General features: G+C 50.7%; 1 protein-coding gene across 1 annotated transcript in view; it reads right to left on the reverse strand.

Annotated features, from left to right (window-relative positions):
• The window catches only part of LOC122369229 (AP-2 complex subunit beta-like), a gene marked incomplete at its 5' end in the record, with an annotated part of 37,884 nt that overhangs the window by 9,963 nt on the left and 5,640 nt on the right, over positions 1-22,281 (reverse strand). The window contains 6 exon segments of the mRNA XM_043343793.1: positions 6,223-6,321; positions 9,798-9,915; positions 10,898-11,091; positions 13,394-13,792; positions 14,149-14,375; positions 16,555-16,789. Of these exon segments, the coding sequence (XP_043199728.1) occupies positions 6,223-6,321; positions 9,798-9,915; positions 10,898-11,091; positions 13,394-13,792; positions 14,149-14,375; positions 16,555-16,789 (1,272 nt within the window).

Consider the following 22,281-nt stretch of genomic DNA (forward strand, 5'->3'; position numbering starts at 1 on the left):
GCAAATGACCAACATCACAAAAACCATCAGCTTAAAACCCTAATACAGAGAACCTAACGAAGCTACCTCGATTTCGACATCGGCAGGCGCCGCCGCTCCCACGGCAGACCCCTGCGCAGTGCTGGCTATCAGCTGCAGAGCCACACTCCGGCACGGGTATAAGACGGCCGGGCCGCGGCGTGCCGCCGATTCAGAGGCCGACCCCGCGCGGCGCCGCACCTCGGATCGACGCACCGGACCGACTGGTGTCCCGACATGGCCGCCGGACCCTGGCTGTGGCTCGTCACGGTGAGTGTGACGGCCGCCGTGACGTCTGCCGGCTGTCCATCCAGTGAGTGGAAACTCAACAACGGCTACTGCTACTGGCTATCACCGTTTTTTGTTGAACCTAGAACGGGAGAATTCGTTTGCTACAATGAGTACCGGGGATCACACATGGTATCCATCCATGATATCATTGAAAACGCATTCGTTTTCGAAACCGTCATGCATGGCTGGACCAGCTTGATTGGCTTCGAAAAACAATTCGACAATCAGTGGCATTGGTACGATAACACCCCCAACAACTGGACAAACTGGTGTAGCGGCGAACCAAGTGGCAATGCACCAAGATTTGCTCTCGTGAGACCAAATAACAACGGCTGTTGGTCGACAGGAGGCGAAGATGACTGGGGTCATATCCCGTGCAAAGTCCGAGAGAGCTAGCCAAGCTCCCCAAGACCGTCACCAGCCCGGCTGCCTCCAGTCCAGACACGGAGCTGAGAGTTCCTCCTCCCGTGCTGCGCCCTCAGACCGACCCGGTCCGCCACATCACCGACCTCATGGAGACTGAACGGGGCCCGCTGTCTGTTCCACAGCCGTCCACCATTCTGACTCGGGTGGAATGTGAAATACACTGGAGTGGAATGTCGATTGTTTGGTTGTCATAGTCTGAGATGTAATGGAGCTGGTTAGAGACGCAGTGGTTATTCGCACGTTCGTTACTGAATACTCGGAGGTACTCACGAGCAAATTAGTGATGGGCCGGGGTACTCACCAGGGCTATCGGTTCTCACCGGCGCATTAGTGATGTGCCATCAGCCGCAAAGTGATGGGCTAGAAGCACTCACTCGATACACCAAATGACTCATACGACAACATGATCTCGATGAGACAAATACCGGTGAAATCATTTCGCTTTTTGCTGTGACAACCAATGGACGGTTATTCCTCAAATAAATACTTGTGAACTTCTCGGTTGGTCACATGACCTCAAAACTATGGCAGGTAAGGGGCGCACTTTTCATTCAGTTTCAATAGATTTATTTAAAAGGTGTGTGATTGTTTGATTTTCATACAAAAAGTACAGTTTTCTTTTTTCACTCTAACCAATAAAGAGTCCCCTAAATGAACTTAGATCAAAGCTTAGCGATCGTTCGGGTTTAGCATTATTTGCATGCTATAATTTCAATCATTCGCTCCGAAGTCTCAACGTCAAAGTTTGAGCGAAATCGTCAAGTTAATACGAGGCAGGAGAAATACTAATGCATGACTTCCTCTCAGGAAGGTCACTTATGGTGACCCTGTGACCTGATCAAAACCCTCGCCCGAACAGCTATTTTAATAAATAATAACGCAGACCAGTAGAGCGTTGATGCGATTCTTTTTGTCATAAGCTCTAATGGTACTTAGAAGCGCAGAATTTGCGGTGCAGGTGGATCATTGTGGCCCTTGGAAGTCTCTCCCTTACGTTGTTAGTTTTTTTTGTTGCATTTTTAGAGATGCAATGTTTCTGTTTCAAAATGTAATGGCCAATCTTCAAGAGCAGGGTACGGAATAGGACCCACGACTCTGTACCTTTAGTTCCAGAGTGCGTGTCGGCTAACAGAAGGGCCCAGCTGCAGCGGCCGACTCAATAAAGCTTGGTAGACATTTTACATCAAGGTGTATTATTTTACGCACTAAGAAATCACATCCTCAAGAAGTGGGTGGTTTTATTGGGATCGGAGCTGGCACATCATGCACCAGTTGTGTGTTTTCGTTTGTTTGGGACTGTATTTTACTATATCCACTACCCAAATCATAGTATATAACATTATATGGTTATATCTGCATTCGCCTTAAATACCGTTTGGGTAAAAAATGCATCCAAGTTGGTGAAAAACTGCCTCAGTCGCATTTGAGTCCTTCTATGAAATCGGCCGCTGGTGGGACATCTCTACACACCGGCCTGCTTTATAAACCATAAAACAAAACACTTATAAGGCTTCGACTTGAAACCCACCACTTACAACCAGGGTTGTGCTTGACTCATGAGTCGAGTCAGAGATTTGACTCAACTCTGACTCAGATGAGTCAGGTTTGAGTCGAGTCGGATAAAATGTTGAGCTGTTGAGTTGAGTCATGGTTGAGTCAGACAAAAATATTAAGGTGTTGAGTTGAGTCAGAGTTGAGTCAGTAAAATAACTTTTGACATTGAGTTGAGTCAAAAACATTGAGGAACATGAGTCAGCTGACTCATCTTTCTAGAAACAATATATAAGCTTTTCATTCTCCCCCCGCTGAACAACTTAGGCCTGGCCCTGCTGCCGGATTTTTTTTTTCACCCCCGCCCCGCTCAACAACTTTTTTATCTGAGTCAATTTTGAGTCAACACACTTGACTCAACAAAAAATTCGAGTCAAGTTTGAGTCAACTCATATTTTCATTGAGCCGCTTGAGTCATGAGTCGAGTGAAGGGAAAAAAATCAGCTCCTTGTTTGAGTCAGAGTTGAGTGAGGGCTTTCTGAAGTTGAATGATGAGTCGAGTCGGCAATTTTTTTTTTTTAGTCGAGCACAACCCTGCTTACAACAAAATTGAATAAAAGTGCTTCAATGCCGCCAGTCGCCGCCGCTCCCACGGCAGACCGCTGCGCAGTGCTGGCTATCAGCTGCAGAGCCACACTCCGGGACGGGTATAAGACGGCCGGGCCGCGGCGTGCCACCGATTCAGCGGCCGACCCCGCGCGGCGCCGCACCTCGGATCGACGCACCGGACCGACTGGTGTCCCGACATGGCCGCCGGACCCTGGCTGTGGCTCGTCACGGTGAGTGTGACGGCCGCCGTGACGTCTGCCGGCTGTCCCTCCAGCGAATGGACTCTATACAACGGATACTGTTACTGGCGGTCACCGTTTAGCATCGAATGGAGATCGGGAGAACTTACCTGTCATACTGAGTTTCGAGGATCACATATAGCGTCTATTCATGATAACATTGAAAACGCCTTCGTATTCGAAACCATCCTGGATGGCAGATACGGATGGATTGGCTTTGAAAAACGTTCAGACGGGTGGCATTGGATCGATAACACGCCCAGCAACTGGACAAACTGGTGCAGCGGTGAACCAAATAACAATGCTCCAAGGTATGCTTTCATGAGTCCAAAACAAAACGGCTGTTGGTCGACAATGGACATGAACGGCTTAGCTTTTGTCGTGTGCAAAATCCGAGAGAGCTAGCCTGGCTCACCATGAACGGAACCAGCCCTCCTCCCGACAGTCCCTGGACACGGGACGGCAAGTTCCTCCCCCGTCCCGTGACGCCCTCAGACCGACAAGGCCCGGCCCGGCACAGCACCGGTCCCATGGAGACTGAACCGGACGCGCCGTCTGTTCCACAGCCGTCCACCATTCTGACTCCGGGTGTAATGTGAAATATACTGGGGTGGAATGTCGATTGTTTGGTTGGGTGTAGTCTCAGATGTAATGAAGCTGGTTAGAAACGCTGCGTTCATTCGCACGTTCGTTGTATTGTATTGTATTGTATTGTATTGTATTGTATTGAACAATCATGAGCTGAATACTCGGAGGTACTCACGAGCAAAATAGTGAGGGGCCGGAGGTACTCGCCAGGGCTATCGGTTCTCACCGGCGCATTAGTGATGTGCCATCAGCTGCAAAGTAATGGGCTAGAAGCACTCACTACATGGCGGATACACCAAATGACTCATACGACAACATGACCTCGATGAGACAAATATCGGTGAAATCATTTCGCTTTTTGCTGTGACAACCAATGGAAGGTTATTCCTCAAATAAATACTTGTGAACTTCTCGGTTGGTCACATGACCTCAAAACTATGGCAGGTAAGGGGCGCACTTTTCATTCAGTTTCAATAGATTTATTTAAAAGGTGTGTGATTGTTTGATTTTCATACAAAAAGTACAGTTTTCTTTTTTCACTCTAACCAATAAAGAGTTCCCTAAATGAACTTAGATCAAAGCTTAGCGATCGTTCGGGTTTAGCATTACCTATTTGCATGCTATAATTTCAATCATTCGCTCCGAAGTCTCAACGTCAAAGTTTGAGCGAAGTCGTCAAGTTAATACGAGGCAGGAGAAATACTAATGCACTTCCTCTCAGGAAGGTCACTTATGGTGACCCTGTGATCTGATCAAAACCCTCGCCCGAACAGCTATTTTAATAACGCAGACCAGTAGAGCGTTGATGCGATTCTTTTTGTCATAAGCTCTTATGGTACTTAGAAGCGCAGAATTTGCGGTGCAGGTGGATCATTGCGGCCCTTGAAAGTCTCTCCCTTACGTTGTTAGTTTTTTTTTGCATTTTTAGAGATGCAATGTTTCTGTTTCAAAATGTAATGGCCAATCTTCAAGAGCAGGGTACGGTATAGGACCCACGACTCTGTACCTTTAGTTCCAGAGTGCGTGTCGGCTAACAGAAGAGCCCACCTGCAGCGGCCGATTCAATAAAGCTTGGTAGAAATTTTACATCAAGGTGTATTTTACGTCCCACTCCCAAGAAATTACAACCTCAAGAAGTGGGTGGCTTTATTTGGATCGGAGGGCGCATCATGCACCAGTTGTATGTTTTCGTATGTTTGGGACTGTCTACCAAAATCATAGTTTATAGCATTATATGGTTACATCTGCATTCGCCTTATAATACCGTTTGGGTAAAAATGCATCCAAGTTGGTGGAAAAACTGCCTCAGTCGCATTTGAGTCCTTCTATGAAATCGGCCGCTGGTGGGACATCGCTTCACACCGGCCTATACGAGTAAACCATAAAACAAAATACCTATAAGGCTTCGACTAACCCACCACTTAAAACAAAATTGAATAAAAGTAACTGAATGCCGCCAGTCGCCGCCGCTCCCACGGCAGACCTCTGCGCAGTGCTGGCTATCAGCTGCAGAGCCACACTCCAGGGCGGGTATAAGACGGCCGGGCCGCGGCGTGCCGCCGATTCAGAGGCCGACCCCGCGCGGCGCCGCACCTCGGATCGACGCACCGGACCGACTGGTGTCCCGACATGGCCGCCGGACCCTGGCTGTGGCTCGTCACGGTGAGTGTGACGGCCGCCGTGACGTCTGCCGGCTGTCCATCCAGCGAGTGGAAACTAAACAATGGCTACTGCTACTGGCTATCACCGTTTACTGTTGAATGGCGATCGGGAGAATTCGTCTGCTACAATGAGTACAGAGGCTCACATATGGTGTCCATTCATGACAACATTGAAAACGCCTTCGTATTCGAAACTGTCATGCAAGACTCGTACGGCTGGATTGGACTCGAAAGACGTGATACAGATGACCCGTGGTCCTGGATCGACGGCACACCAACCAACTGGACCAACTGGTGTAGCGGCCAACGAACTAGCACTGGACAACTATATGCCTATATGAGTTTATATAACAACGGCTGTTGGTCGACAGCAGGCGCAGATGATTATACTTTTGTCGTGTGCAAAGTCCGAGAGAGCTAGCCTAGCTCCCCAAGACCGTCACCAGCCCGGCTGTCTCCAGTCCAGACACGGAGCTGAGAGTTCCTCCTCCCGTGCCGCGGCGCCCTCAGACCAACCCGACCCCACACAGCACCGACCACAGGGAGACTGAACGGGACCCGCTGTCTGTTCCACAGCCGTCCACCATTCTGACTCCGGGTGGAATGTGAAATACACTGGGATGGAATGTCGATTGTTTGGTTGTCTGTAGTCTGAGATGTAATGGAGGTTAGGGACGCAGTGGTGATCCGCACGTTAGTGGAGATTCAGCGACCCCCAGCCAGTACGTTAGTGATGGGCCGGCAATACTCGCCAACACATTACTGATGGGCCGGCGCGGCGGTACCCACCAGCACGGGCCAGCGGTAACCGTTCGCGGTATACCGACAATATTCACCTACGCGTTATTGATGGGGCGGCGGTACTCGCTATACGTTAGTGATGGGCCGCCGGTACTTACCTGCAGGTTAGTGATGGGCTCCATGCGCTGGACGGGTCCGTTGTTTTCCAGCGGCAGCGACACGTCAGTGCTCTGGTTCGGCTGGACCGGCATGGGTACCTGGAACGGAGAGGGGCGCGTTAGTCGCCCATCAGTAGCCGAGGTGGACCACGGAGACTATGGGCGACAGTCGAAAGTCCATAGGAGTCTGGAAAAGCGCCACAGATCAGACAGTGAGCTACCTGCGGGGGGTAACGCAGTGATTTTCGTTGACCACTCGTTACGTGTTAGTAACTGCAAAACGCGTAACAAATCCAATTTAATCAAGGTCATCGCACACAGCACAGATATATGTATTAACAAATAGCTTATTAGGCAACTTCACATAACCAATACACGAAAAGAGAAAAAGCTTTTCATAACTGCACTATCAGCGCAGCGACTGGGTGATATGGTCCCCTAGGCGCAGCAGCTGCCCGGTTCCCCGGCAGAGGAGTGGTCTGACTCCACGGCAGGTGGCGCGAGCCCCCCCCCCTCCCCCTTCCCGCTCCACTGTGTGTCCACGGCACACCGCCGCCGGCTGGCCGGAGATGAACCCCCCTCCCCCTCCCCCCGGCTACCCCCACTGATAGACCAACAGTGAGCCGGCCGCCGCCGCCACCAGTTCAATGCACGGTAGACACACATCAGCTCCGGTGGAATGCGGCGAAATGAAATGTTTAGCAGTGCTGGGCCACCGGTTCGGGATGCATAATGCCCCTTAGGGAAGTGCAAGCCATTGCGTCATTCTATGCCACCACAGCGGCAGCGAGAGAGTGCCAATGATCAAATATTGACACGATTTACGAATGAAAGAGATGGTGTGTGAAACACGCGGTAAAAAGCAAGGCGTTTAGCGTCAGTTCGGCGAATGCAGGATTTACGTTGGTCGAACTTTGATTTGCATCAAAGGGAATAAAGTAATATGGCAGGCATTTCGATGAACAGTCCACATAAACAAAAGCTGAATCCATATAAGATCTTAAAATTTAGAGTGGGTTCCAGATCACTGTCCAAACATCTGACCAGGGCTGCGGAGTCGATGGATTTTCGGCGACTCCGACTCCGACTCCGACTCCGGCTTTCAAAAACCAGCTCCGACTCCGACTCCGACTCCGGGCAGAATTGTCGACTCCGACCGACTCCAACTCCCGACTCCGACTCCGCAGACCTAGCAGGGCAGCGGAGTCGACAGATTTTCGGTGACTCCGACTCCGACTCCGGCTCGGGTTTCTAAAATCGACTCCGACTCCGACTCCGACTCCGGGCAGAATTGTCGACTCCGACCGACTCCGACTCCGACTCCGACTCCGCAGCCCTGCATCTGACAGTCGAAATCAGGTAACATTTCTTATTTCAACAACAATGACGTTTGTTTTGGTGATTTATTTCTAAACAAGACAATTGGGTTGTCATCTAAACTCCTCGAAATGGGATCGGCCAGCAAGCATACACATTGCATATGCTAACTGTGCTACATAACATCTGACAACATCTGAAAATATCAATACACATTGCACATGGCATCTCGTTTTAAGTTATGTTCTAAGATCGATGTCCCTAAGATGCTCACATGAATATTTAGCGACATTCAGCGACTTAAATGACGGGTAGTACCGAGTTCGGACGAAGACCGGCATGAAGCGTTGCTGAAAAGAATCGGCGTTGCAAAAAAAGGATAAAGGAGACCACGAACCCACTATCCAATCGGAAAGACAGGGGGCATTTGAGCGTTCGCAATTGTGAAATGATCGATCCACGAAAAAAGTTACCCATTACACAGCGCAATGCAAAGCTTTACGAAAGTGAGCCGACAACAAGCCAGCAAATCTTTAGCTTTGAAAATTATGAAAACCATCTCGAATTTGAAATTCGGCCACTACTCCAAAGAACCAAAACACGAGCTAAGTTTTAATCCGGAACACCCAATCGCGACTGGTTGTGTCCGGTCGGCTGGCGGCCGACCGTCGCGTCGGTCGGGAGCGAAGAGAGTTTAGTTCGACGGCGGCTGTGGCCTCATCAGGCTGGCTCAAAGGATCAGTCGGAGAGCGATGGGGCCATAACATCCCCGCCGCCACCCCGCCCCTAACCCAGTCCAGTCAGGCCAGGGCGAGACCGCCGGCAGACAGCGCCGAGCTCTCAGCACCGGCACCCCGCGCCGACAGGGGAGCAGGTCAGCAGGGGCCGTTCCCCACCGGTCAGTAACTGACCGGAGCGTCCCAGCAGCGCGCAGTGTCCACCGAACGCAGCCGCTAGCGATCCGGGTCCGTTCGCGGTCGATGATAGAATTAGCCGTGAGCATGCCGTGTAATCAGCCGCCGGATTATATTGGCTCACATAAAACTACGCCATGACACAATATGGTAGCGCGGCGCCCGTATTAAGCCGCACTATCTCATAACACAGAAAAGCAGCGGAGAGCTTCTTATGGCGGTAGACCACCTACGAGAGCGCCCGTTTCTCTGGAGAACCTCCTGGAAACAAGTCCCAATCAGCATTCGGCCCGGCTGGCGCCGGCCGGCCGTCTGGCTCAGTCTGACCGTCGTAAAGTGACTGATTGGTCTCAAACTCGGATTGATCGCCATCAAATCGGCGTCCGATTCGGCTCGTAACGGCGGCTGCCTCGGTGTGTCAGTGACCGTCACGTAACACCGTCACGCAGGGTCCGTGACGACAGCGCGTGACGCAGTCGAGTTCCGCACTTATCCAGTAGAACAGCGCTGGAGGGCCATCGAAGTCGTCGGTTAGGTCTGGCTCAGTTCAGTACCACCCTAGACAGGCTGGTACTGACGGCTGGTAGACGACCCGCCCTGGCCAACAGTCAATCAAGCAGTGCCAGGCGGTCTCAGACGCAGACGGTGTGACGGTTAGAGTCTCAGACGCAGCAGAGTTTGGCAATCCGGAGGTGTCACTGTGTAGTGTGTACCCAGTGGCTGTCGGCACCCAGCACCGTCAAACGGCGGCCCTGCTCCGCCCGCGCCGGGCCGTGACACCCCGCAACGGACTGTGACGGGTCCTGTGTACCGACAGTCCCCGTGTCGTCGGCCGCCTGGCACCGGGCGCCGCGCCGGCTCAGCCCGAACGGCTTCCATACCACCCAAGAGATAAGTGCCTCAGCGCTCGCTCACACTGCAGGTGGGCCAGTCCAAGCGGCATCTGCCGACCTCACTGCTGGGAGCCGCCCGATCCGATTCCAATGGGGCCAAAGCTTGGAACGTGTCACAATCGATTGTGTCAGATGGAACTCTAGTGATCTACATGCAGTTCAGGCCTGTGGGGTTGGTAAACAGTCACTGGTATGCCGAGGAAGGGTTGCTCGAAGATAGTGGCTCATTTGGCAACCACAACCACAACACTACCTATTATTCCAGGAAGTTTGCAATAAACGCAATAACTCAGCTTCAAACTCAGCTTGCTGTAGCAAACTCAATTTATAAAAAACGTTAATTATAAAACGTATTCTAATAAGCCCTAATTCCAATCCTAAATATGCTGGACGATCAGTGGCTGTGAATGATGTCTCCGCTACCCTCCTCTACCCGGCCCGCACCACCCACCTGCAGGGGCTGGGCCGGCACCAGGCCGAAGCTGTTCTTGTTCATCTGCAGAGCGAAGCCGGACATGGGCTGCATGGCTCGGTTGCTCAGGGTAAGCTCCATGCTGACCCGTCCCGCCCTGAGGACACACAGGTCAACGGGGTCAGCAAGGTCATCAGGGGTCGGTATATCACACAAAGGGTTTAGACAGTCCGTCAAGGGTCCATAAGGTCATCAAGGGTCGAGAAAGTTTGTCACGGATTACCAACGGTTATCAGGAGTCCGCGAATACCACCAGATATCAATGAAGGTCACTAGTGGGCGTTAAGGTCAGCAGAGATCAGTGTAAAGGTCACATTTATGGGCCAGCACACCCGGCCTCCACGGTTCAGTCAAATCCGGGGCCAGTCATGCGCGCGTAGCCCGTCAGTACGGGTCATCGAAACCGCTGCCGAGTACAGCAAGCTGGTCAAAGCCTGTCACCACCAGTTGAGGGCGAAGGCCACGCGCCGCTACCCACCCCACCCCTCACTCGTCTCGTCGATCACATTCAGAGAACAGAGCTCACGGCGGCCTCTCGGGCCGGCCCACGGCTCAGCCCCCCGTGGCAGTCCATGGTAAATGACAGCCTCTCAAATGGCATCGTGTCGCAGACAGAGGCGGGTCACGGAGTCCGATACACAGAGACGGAGTCACGGGAACAGGCCGGGTGTCCCGAGGGAATCGGCTGGGGTGGCCCGCTGCCGGCAGCGTCACTCGAAGGGGTGGGGGTGGGGCAGGCGAAGATAGCTGGAAGGTGGGCGCGCTAATCGGGCATGTGAGATGCAAGTGGAGCGACTGATCAGGGAGGAGTGACCACTGCCCAAGACCAGGACCTCAAACGTTACCTGTCCGTGCATTAGTTAGTCAAATATTCGGGGTCCAGTTGCGTGTCAACTTATCCAGGCAACAAAAGATCATGCTCATCATAAGACTGGCGATCGGGTGATAAGGAAGAGACGTGTAATTACCAATTCAATTTATAGAAATACAAAAACCAAAATAGAATGGGGACTGAATCCCCCCCCCCCCCCGTCTCCCCGCATGACCCCGCGCTCCCTTGTTCTTTCGACCTCTCTCACCTGCGACAGAAGGTGCCGGACACCTCCAGACCCTTGCCCTTGGCGGCCGGCAACCACACCTGCTTGGGAGGCATGTAGTTGGACGGTGTGGGTGTGATGCCGAAGATGTCTCCCAGCAGGCCGGCCGAGGTGCCTCCGGCCATTCCTCCGCCGGCGGCCGGAGCCGGCGCGCTGCCGCTCGAGTCGCCGCCCAGCTGCCGGAGATAGACGGAGTCAGAGGGGCAGACACAACCGCAGACGAGCCCGGGGGAGACGTGGACGTATGCAGGCGATAGCCATGTTCAAATTGTTCATGTACAATCAATGTACCTATATTGTGTGTTAGCAGTACGTAGGAAGCATGCATGCGTGTATTCATGAGAATGTGAATGTCGTGTGGGTCCTTACAGAGGTCAACGCCCATTGGGTGGCCGCACGCAAACGGGAAATGAACGCGAGCGCAATATTTGTCAGACAAATAACCTGAACACCGCATTACAGGATATTGGCTGCAACCAGGCAAATAACGGAAAATCATAACCCAGAAATATTTGCCGTCACTTGGAAACTTATCGACCGAACGCTGACATAAGGAAGCTGGCTCACGTCAGGTGCCTGGCGGGCGCAGTGCTGGTCGGCAGCAGACGGGGCACGAACAGGCCCTAATCACGGGTCCGGCCTGGCCCGGGGTGCTAAAAGGCGAGCCGAGTGACCGGCCCGCCCCGCGCCGCCATCGACTATTGATTTAACACCTGGACTGGGGAGCCGGCCGCCGAGCCCCCGTCATTACTGCGATGAGCGTCATTAGCAGCGGCCGGCGCCGATTGAGAGCACTGTGTCACGGACACTTGAAACATCGGCACCGGCCGTGCAGCGAAAACGGCGCCCTGCGCCGTCCCTGCTGTGAATATCGGGGTTAGGCTACCTGACGGATATGAATATTTTATACTATATAGAAGAGGTGTATTATAGAAAGCTAAGAATTCAAATCGAACGATAGAAAATATTAGCAGACAATAGGTGCCGCATAGAAATATGGCGTGCATAGAAGTTGTCAAATGCCAACACACGATACGGCTGTAGCATATTCAGTCGTTGGAAACAGAAAAAAAATATGGAACTGGTGATGCCTGCTGAATGAATAAAACAAAACTGAAACTAAAACGTCGCCGATACATCAGACAGAACGAGCTCTAAGGGAGATGAGAGCCGTCATATGGCATCCATGGATGTTCGAATTGACCACCCGTCTGGGCCGAGATCGCGGAGGGCATGGCAACTCGTCAAAAACAGTAAGACTGACAGATAGAAAAGCGTCTCGGGCGAGAAGTCTGTAAACTTCAATCAGCGGCCTACAGACACTCGATTGCTGCTGCCTTTTTGTGGCATTCTTTCATCCACGAGATCTCAAGAATGTCAAAAATTTGATAGAATAATCCCTTCATAAAGAGCACATTGCAAATAACTTTACAACCTGCACATCATCACGATCGCATTACAACCCAAAACGATCACGCTACTCAAACCACTGCAATCCCCCGCGGGCACCTCTCCTTATCCACCCCATCCCACCCGGCGCTCCCGGACCTTCCACCAGGCATCCGGACAGCAGCGGCGGCAGATGGACACCGGGGCACCATTAACCGGGCGCGCACGGTCTGATCACCTCGCGGGCGCAGATAATTGGATACCGGCACAGATCAGGAGACCGCTCCCGTCGAGATCGTAACTCAATCAACCGGCAGCGGTGTGGCATTAGCAGAAGTACAAAAAAGAGCCGCCTGATTAAATAAGTTAAAAATAGTTTGGCTCGGAGTTTACCAAGGAAGTTTCGGAAGCGCAGTTACGGCAACTACAAAACTATGGTGCGTCGAGTAACGTAGATAACTTGCATGTTGTGCGTCCCAACAACACCACTTACAGTAATTCTACAGATCCTCTAGAAAAATGTCGCAGTGTAAATGTGAATGTAGTGGTAATGTCATAGGTCCCTTTATAGTTCTCATAAAACAGAAATGACCATGATAAACAGCCGACCGACTTTTCAGTCCGTCTGTTAATGCTCTAGCGAGGAGCGACATATCAAACAAGCGTGCAATTATTCCCACAACAATTAATACCTAACGTAAAATTAGACCGCCAACAAAAGGGTTCGGCTGGCCAACAGCCCGTGGAGCGTGGAGCAGCGGGCAGTTACCGCCGCCCGCCATGAGCAATGTGACTAGTTGGACACGCGTGATGCATGCCGCCGCCTCAGGCGAACAGGCCACGGCGCTGCAGCTCAGTCCCCGCCTGCCGGTCCAGCCCGGCAAGGCTTCGACTGACTCTCGCCGGAGCGCGAGTCATTTAAAAACACCCGTGCGCCAGCTTAGTGCGACACATATCCGGCGTCTGTGACGAAAAAAACGGCAGGAAACTGAGCTCAGACCACCTAGCTTCCTTCCCTCCCTTCCTCCCTTCACTCCGATCCGTTCCAGCTATAAATTAATCTACCTCGCCTCCCAGTGCTGCCCATACCGGTCTGTGGTCAGTCAGAAGTAGCTCATCGCCATCCGTGGCGAGCGTCAGGATGGTGTCTTCGTCCAGGAAACCGGCCAGGAATGGGTTGGTGCAGATGCCGGCCACGGTGAACCCGCTGGTGACGGGACTGGTGGCGTGACTAGTGACTCCACTGGTGACGAGGTTAGTGATAGGACTGGTGACACGGCCGCTGACGGCGGCAGCGGCGGCGGAAGCCGTAAGAGGAGACCGTAGCGGCGATGTCCGTCGCGGCAGCGACTGTGCGGTCGCCGGCAGAGGCGACTGAGCAGACGGCGCCGGCAGCGGCGGACGGGCAGGACGATGGGTGTGCGGGTCACGCAGGTGGCACAGGAACTGCCCCTCGGCTGGGCTGTGCACGCCGCCGCCCATCCACGTCTGCAGGAGAGGATAAAGAAAGGACGGAGAGGAGAGATGTCAGGAAAAGGAATGGTCTATCATATGCCGTTGCGATCAAAAGGCCTTACACATGAAGACATTAGACAGGGACCACTACAGGAAAAAAGGTATTTCAATGAAAAGGGTAGGTAGTTTGAGGAAGGTCAATATACATGAAAAAACAGTATCGATCAGACTTACATTGCATCGATGCCTTACGTAACAGTCCGCAACCCCACTAGCACAAACCAGATGGCTCTCAGGTCCCCCCAGACCACACCCAGGCGTCTGACCAAGTCCGCTCCCCTCCCATTATGAGCCGCCCCGCCCCTTGCCACTCAGCCACCCCCACTCACCAGGGCGTCCAGGCCGCCGCCGAGCAGGTCCACGTTGGAGGGCACGTTGGTCGCCGCGGGAGCCGTGTGGGAGGCCGGCGGGTTGAGGTCCAGCGAGAGAAGGTCACCGATCAGTGAGTCCTGTGACGGGATGACGGTCGCCTGGGGCGTCTCCTCGACCGGCGCCGCCGCCGCCGCTGCCGAGCCGTCCGGCTTCAGAGGCACGCGGCGGAAACCGGCGCTGCGACCTGGGGGAGGGGGAGCGGTGGTCAGATGGCGGGTAACGGGGTGAGAGTCGCAGGTAACGAGAGGCGACAGTGACAGGCAACAGTGCAGGTAACAGGTAACAGAATAGAACAGAACAGAACAGAACAGACAGGTGCAGGTAACAGAACAGCCAGCACTGCGATCTGATCTGGGCGAGCCGTCAGCCGCGGTTAGATGAAAGGTAACAACAGGCAACAGCACACCCGGCACTGCGACTTTGATGGGTGTGGAGCGGACGTCAGACAACAGGTAACGGTAGGTGACAGTGACATCCGAAGGGTAATTTGACAGTGAGAGATGATGGTGATGGCTTGGAGTAACAGGGTGCACCAGCAACGAGGCTATATCGCGCCCAACAGTGAGTGATCACGGCAGGTAATAGCTTACACGGAAACCCCTTCGGCCCGACCAGACGACGCCCAACCTGAGTGCCCCTGTTTCATCTCCGGAAAACGCACTCCCACGCATCACTGGACGGGCTTTGTCCGAGGAATCTTTGACGATATTGTGAGCGAGTGCACCACGCCAGCTCAGCGGAAGCAATCATTCGTACTCGGAATATCAATACCCGGCCGGAAGTCCCACAGGTGCGAGGCAGACCGGAGTCCATCGCAGCATTGAACTCCACAAGAGGTGTTGTCAATGGCACTGACATATTTAAACTTCCCTATTGGTACGGTACGCGTGAAAATTATATAGATGTGCTGTAAATTTAAGTAGATCCATTCAATGATTATGTTTCAACGCAAGTGAAAGAAACAAGTATAACGCCTTTTGGGGCGACTAACGGAGCGAGCGAGAGGGTGGGCCTTGCACGTGCGAATTTTCGAGGTGGTACCTCCAACTGACTTGTGCACGGCACCCTACTAACCGGTCTCTAGCGATGTGCCAAATTTGAGCACAATCGGCCCAGCCGTTCTCGAGATCTGGAAGCGGCACCCTGCACGTGCGCACGTGCAAAATGGGTCCCATTTGACTTGTGCACGGCACCCTACGAGTACAACTGGTCCCTAACCGTGTACCAAATTTGAGCGCCATCGGTACAGCCGTTCTCGAGATGTGGAAACGACCCCTGCACGTGCGCACGTGCAGCAGCACCCTAACTCTGGCACATGGATATGCAGTGCCTAGTGGGTGCCTACCTACATGCCAACTTTCAGCGCAATCGGCCAAGTAGTTACCGAGATATTGCAACAATTACAAAACTGACACCTCTTCGTTTTGCACGTGGCACGTGCATAAGGGGTCACCCACATGCATCGGGAATAGTCCAATACTTGGTAGAAGGAATGAAGTTACCCTACAAAAATTACCGCGTGTAAATCGGTCAAGTGGTTGCTGAGATATAAGCCTCGCAAAAGTGTCCGCACGGCTGGTCGGCCGGCTGGCCGCTCATACTCAGAAATTTCCGTTAATCTAAGGAAAGACTACGCTCGCTTCGCTCGCTCCGTAATCACTGACAACAGGCACCAGGGCCCAATCTTACCAATGCCGTGAATAGGATATGGCAGGAATGGCCGGAGTTACCGGTAATAATATCAACGGTATCGGGTATTATTGTTATTTACGTCCAGCATGAGTTTAATGACTGTGAATGATTATGAATGTTGCCTGAACGAATGAATAAGTGAATGTGGAATAGTTCTGAACGTTGCCAAATGCCATGATTGCGCATTCACGGCATTTGGTAAAATTGGGCCCTGGAGGGCAGTTACCTAAATTCTGATCCTTGCAAGAGTACCTAACTAAATTATTACTTTGCATAGCGATGGCGCAGCAGTAGGAAGCACACTTATTTGCAAAGTGGCAGCGTAGCTCGACTGCTGGGTAGCTCACAAGTTTCGATAATTAATTAAAGCAATGTCGAAAGCAGGGCTCCCAAAGAAACAGCCAAAACTACTAAGTGCACTCCTTTAATTACGTCAAGCATAGTTTGTTGGTAAATCACAAGCCGAGCTGCAACTAACTTGCCAACTGCACCAGATCTTGCGAACCGGATCAGCTCACAAAGTTACGAACGAACATTGCGACACTCACGTGTTCGAAAACGGCCACAGACCAACTATTCCCTTATCCTCTCACAAACGGGGAAAAGATCAGTCCACCCAGTGTTTCCCCACTCCAAGAACCAGACCGATGCCAACCCTCTCCCTCGCTCACCCTCGACAAAGGCGCTGGGCGGTTTGTGGTAGACGGACGCCAGACTGGAGATGTGGCAGACGAGCTCGTCGAGCAGCGTCGGCTCCAGCAGGTCCGTCTCCTCCGAGATGAGCGGCTTCTCTGCCAGCACCACCTCCTTGGCGGCGGCCGGGTCGGTGGACAGAAGACGCCAGTAGATGAAGCCGCGGTCGCGCAGGTCCGGGTTGTCAGAGTCCTGGGTAGCCAGACTCAGCACCTGGGGGTCGCGGGAGGGCAGCGTTAGATGGACAGAGCCGCAGAGTTAGCAGTAAGCAGCCGCAGCCAGCAGTGTCAATAATTCACTATGCAACAAAAAATGAAAGATTTTCTGTTCCTGGAAAGCGACCGATTTTTTCTTATTCATTGGGTCCTATCATAACCGAAATGGACATTTGTTTTGATCTGAAAATGCTTTTCCGGTTTTCAGAGACGATTTTCGATTTTTGGCCCCGAAATTCGGTTTATGGCCCACCGTGTCCGGTGTAATTGAGTAATCGACTCGTGGTAACTTTCATCGCCTTTCCTATGCCACAAGCTTTCGAATGATATCCGATTTTGCATATTTGCGTGTAAAAATAACGTCATAAATCTATGTTAAAGTAAGAAAATGTTGAAATTTGTAAAAAAAAATTGACATTTTTTTCGATTTCATTTCAAAATAGAGAAAAAACTAAAGACCCTATCCAAATTCTGAGCCCAGTTCCTTGAAGAGAATTCAATTTCCGTTCGGAAGGTACTTTTTTAGTGCATTTTATCGGATTCCTGTGGCGTCCAGATTGAGTTAACCTAAACACATATCCTAGGTCATATCACATAGCATTAACCTGATAACGTATGTTAACGCCATAGGGTCAACGAGGGGTCAACTGAGGTCATGTTGTTGACCCCTTGTGACCTCGTGTCACACGCAGGAACTTAGTTTTGAGCAGTCCTGTCGCTCAGAATCTTGATCTGTACCTCCATTTGTTAGAATGGTTCTTCATGCACTGAACACATATTGTCATGGAAATGGCTGGGGGCCCGTTTTTCCAGTGACTCAATCTGGACGCCACAGTAAACCGATAAAATGCACTAAAATAGTACCTTCCGAACGGAAATTGAATGCTCTTCAAGGAACTGGGCTCAGAATTTGGATAGGGTCTTTAGTTTTTTCTCTATTTTGAAATGAAATTGGAAAAAATGTCAAATTTTTACGAAGTTTCGACATTTTCTTACTTTAACCCTATTCCTGGCGGGCTCCGCCGGGACAAGAAACTGGCGGGGGGGGGGGCCGATTCGCCCCCCCTTCAGATCTCAAAAACTACACATCGCAGCGACAAACGGCGAACGGCGTTTGATAGGTCGTTTAAAGATCTACAACTTTTACATTAAACATTTTCAGGTCAGGTCAATATTGAGGTCACCAGAGCTCATCAACGATAAAATGTTTTGGAATTAGTTACCTATATAACTTTTAAACTAAGAAACATAGAGACATAAAACCAATACATTTTTTGTTGCTCTCGCCGAGGCGATGCGAAATAAGTATGTGATGACCTTCACAGGTCAATTTGAAATTTGACCTGAGGTCAAGGTCAGGTCATTCATCAATGAGGTTGTGAGGTATGGTCATGCTGCATACCAAACGACGCGCCTTGACCAGGCGAGCAGTTTGGTACCACTTACAAGTCTTTAGCACCACCATGTCGTGATTTATTGACAGAAAAACGATTTATGACGTCACATGACCTCAGATGACCTTTGCCGGTGCCCCTGTCAATTAGCGGCACCAGGATCATCACCGATGAGATAATCTTCCATAATACTGAAAGAATTGGGTGGTTTTGACTCGTTTACACGAAGCAGGAGGCGTTTCAATATTTTCCCATACGCTTGCAATGTAAAGGTCACGAGTCTGGCCTGACCTCAGGTCACAGAATATGAAAATTCTGAGATATACAAATTGCACATACTGGTACCCTAACTAAAGCCTGAAGAGAAGAAATTGATCGGTCAAAAACTCTAGCTCTGGCGTGATTGCAAACTTTTCTGAGGTAGGGTCACCAAACCGCCTCTGGTGACCTGACCTGAGGTCAGATCAACTCAAAATTTTCAGAAATGTTGCGTAAAAGCCTTTTAGGAAAAGTCAGAAAATTTGAGCTTCCTAGCTCAAAGCGTTTGGGAGAAATAACCAAAAAACCTCAGGGGGGGGCTCCTGAGGCCCCCCCCCCCGCCAGGAATAGGGTTAACATAGATTTATGACGTTATTTTTACACGCAAATATGCAAAACCGGATATCATTCGAAAGCTTGTGGCATAGGAAAGGCGATGAAAGTTACCACGAGTCGATTACTCAATTACACCGGACACGGTGGGCCAAAAACCGAATTTCGGGGCCAAAAATCGAAAATCGTCTCTGAAAACCGGAAAAGCATTTTCAGATCAAAACAAATGCCCATTTCGGTTGTGATGACACCCAATGAGTTCAAAAAAATCGGTCGTTACTCAGGAACAAAATGACTGTTGCATAGTGTAATGAAAAAAAAAGAACGCTTCCATGCTAACCAAGTCCTTTGAACGTTGTACTGAATACCTAGGATGGCAATGAGCTCAATTACAGGTTGTTCATTTCTGATCATCAAAGAGCTTCTTCAGCTAAATATTAAAGTAACAATTTGTTCGACGAAGTCCTCGGGATGCCACAAATACCAAAGATTATGGGAGGCACGATAACTCGATTATTTATTTCCCGTATCATAAATTGGTCGTAAACTGACTCCAGCCAAGAGCTCAAGTGCATCCGCCGGGCGAAAATAATTATAAAAGAAATAATTCGCATCACTGAATCGAGACCACGGAGTCACATAGTTCATCCCAGACACCTAGATGAGCAATCGGAAGAATCCCTCCGATCCCCGACAGCTTTATGCCGGAGGTCGTCATCTTGCTCTCTTGGGGCATCGGAAACGGAGGGAGAGGGAGGGAGTCTCGTGCCGTGTCGCCGGTACCGCCCCCACACTGACCGCCAAATGCGGCACAACGCCTCCACCTCCGCTGCCGGTGGCAATACGCAACCGAAGTCGTGACGTCACGATAAGTGGCTGGGGCATAATCAGCTGACGGCCCCGTGCTAAAGCAATGGGGCAATATTTTGCCGATCTTTCCCAAGAAAACTGGACCTAGTTAGATAGTTTTAGTAGCTGAATTTAGGACAACGATGTATGATCTATTTTTCTATGAAAAAATATTGCAAAATCTAACAACGCAAAGCACAAAATTTCGTGAAAACCTAATTGGCGGCGAAGTTGACGCAGAAATACAAAATATTTTAGATCAAGAGGTTTAAAATAACGGATTTAAAATAAAAAAGATTTTCAAAATAACTTATATGGTGGATTTTCTCCTTTGCTTTTTACAAATAAAAAATATTTATCCAGCTCAAACTCAAATATGTCAAACCTTACACATCAAAATCCTCCCGACGCGGTCACAGTTCGCATCTCAAGGTCATGTATTTGGTGCGTCAAGTTCGCCGCCCGTAACAATTTCGTGAAATTTGGTCCTTTCCGCTTTGAAACATAGCATTTTTTGGGCGTAGAAAAATAGAATATACTCAGTTTACCTAGAAACTGGCCCCCAAACTATCTAACTAGGTCCAGTTTGTTCTAAAAATGCTGATAAAATTTCGTCCCATTGCTTTAACACAGGGCCGTCAGCTGATTATGCCCCAGTCAGTAGTCATGACGTCACACTTCGGTTGCGTATTACCCGCATCCGCCGGCCGCGCCGACAACTTGTGCCGGCCGCGCGCGGCGCGCCGACCCGCGCCTAGTCAGCTGGCTAATGGTTCGCGCCAACTTCGCAGCGGCCGGCGCGCCAACTGTCCGCGGCCGGCGCGCCAACTTGCTCCATTACCCCACTCAGAGAGATTAGGCGCGGTTTATGACGCCACACGTACGCGAGCCCACGGCCCGCCACTCTCAAAGCGAGGTGATAATTGGCTCGCTTTAAAGATTCATTTGGTATGTCAGCGAGCCCGGGAAAAGATTATTTGGCGCCCGGCTTTCGGGTGAAATCGTGTGCCGCTGAAGGACCGAATGAGTTTTTGAAACCAATCACGAACGGTGAAGTTCTAAGACTTTTTGAAGTTTGCTGGTGGCTGTGGTGGCGTAGGATGTGACATTCGGCCGTTAAAAATAGAAGCATTAGAAGGTGCACGTCCTGCTTGGCTTCTCAAAAGCCAGCCTAGAAATCAACACCAGCCTTGCAGCTTAGATCACACAGGCACGGGCTAGGCAGGACAACAATGCAAACCGAAACAAAATGACGGACAATTCGTCACATTCATTAACCCTCGCCCTGGCAGGGCATTTTTCATAACACGGCCTGGCAGGGGGGGGGGGGGTCGATGCGACCCCCCCCCCTCGCGATTGGCTCCTATGGCACCTAGAAACACCAAATTTGGTAGGTAGGTGGGCCCCCTGGAGTTCTCGCCCCTGTGCAAATTTGGTTGCTCTAGGTCAATATTTAGGGGGGTTTTGGGGGGTATAAATGTAAAAATTTCGCTAAAAACAGGTCAAAAGTTTTTCGCTTATAACTTTTGATCTAATTAAGATAGAGCAAAAAGAAAAGCACCAGTGAACTCAGCACGTCAAGGCGCGTCGAATGATATACTTTTTAGCTTGATTAGGTGTACTTAAAGTTTTTCTTAAATTTTAAGTAAACTTAAATTAATAAGTTAAGTTCAAGTTAACCAAATTGCATCATATCGCATATCATTCGATTCGGCTGATCACCAGGAACACAATGATACCATTTTTTAAGCTCTAGCGTCATTATGTGCCAAGTTATTGGCAAAAACGTCATTTGACCTCAGTTGACCTCATTTGACCTGACCCATGGATAAGTACACCAAACAAAGAAGCACCAAGTGACCTGCTGTTAAGTTCTGTGGTTTTAAAGCACAAAAGTGATAGAACGAAGCGGATATCTCCAGTATTTTCCGAATTTAGTATTTTCCCATAGGCTTAACATTACGACGTAATGACCTCTAACTGACCTCAGGTCAGTGACCTCAAAAAACCCGAACTATATGTTATACAACTCGGTGAACTTAGCACATCCTGAAAGTTTGAAGGAAATCAGTGCAAAGCTGTGAGTTGGACAGGTGCAAAAAGAAAATTGAAATTTGACCATGACCTTGTACCGGTTTTTCTGACCTGGTGACCTGACCCAAGGTCACCCGGACCTAAAATTTTCAGGTCATATGTAAAAAGGTTGCCCCATAGGCTGTGCCAAATGCAGCGCCGCCGTTTTTTTACGCTATCTTTGAAAAACCTTAGGGGGGGGGGGGTCGCATCGACCCCCCCCCCCTGCCAGGGCGAGGGTTAAATTAGTCTTGAAATGCTATGTCACCAAAATATATACAGCAAACGCCTCCTGACCCGGATGGCGGTGTGTGTTTGGGGAGGGGGGGGGAGGGTGATGTCGAGATGAAAGAGTGCACTGAATCTGGTGCTAAGAATCTGGTAATGAATCTGGTAAGAAGAAGTAAGATAGGATGCGCCGACAGGCGTTGGTTCGGACCAGGGTGAATGATGAGAAGGCGATGATGAGTGGGAGGCGAGACTTAAGATTGACCTGAGCCATAGACCTCTGTATACAGAGGTCTATGCCTGAGCGGATAAGGAGACCAGGGAATAAGGAAAGAAGTTCGATATGCTAGAGTTT

Source organism: Amphibalanus amphitrite, unplaced genomic scaffold (assembly GCF_019059575.1).
Source record: "Amphibalanus amphitrite isolate SeventyFive unplaced genomic scaffold, NRLGWU_Aamphi_draft 001018F_arrow, whole genome shotgun sequence".
In the NCBI taxonomy this organism is placed as follows: Eukaryota; Metazoa; Arthropoda; class Thecostraca; order Balanomorpha; family Balanidae; genus Amphibalanus; species Amphibalanus amphitrite.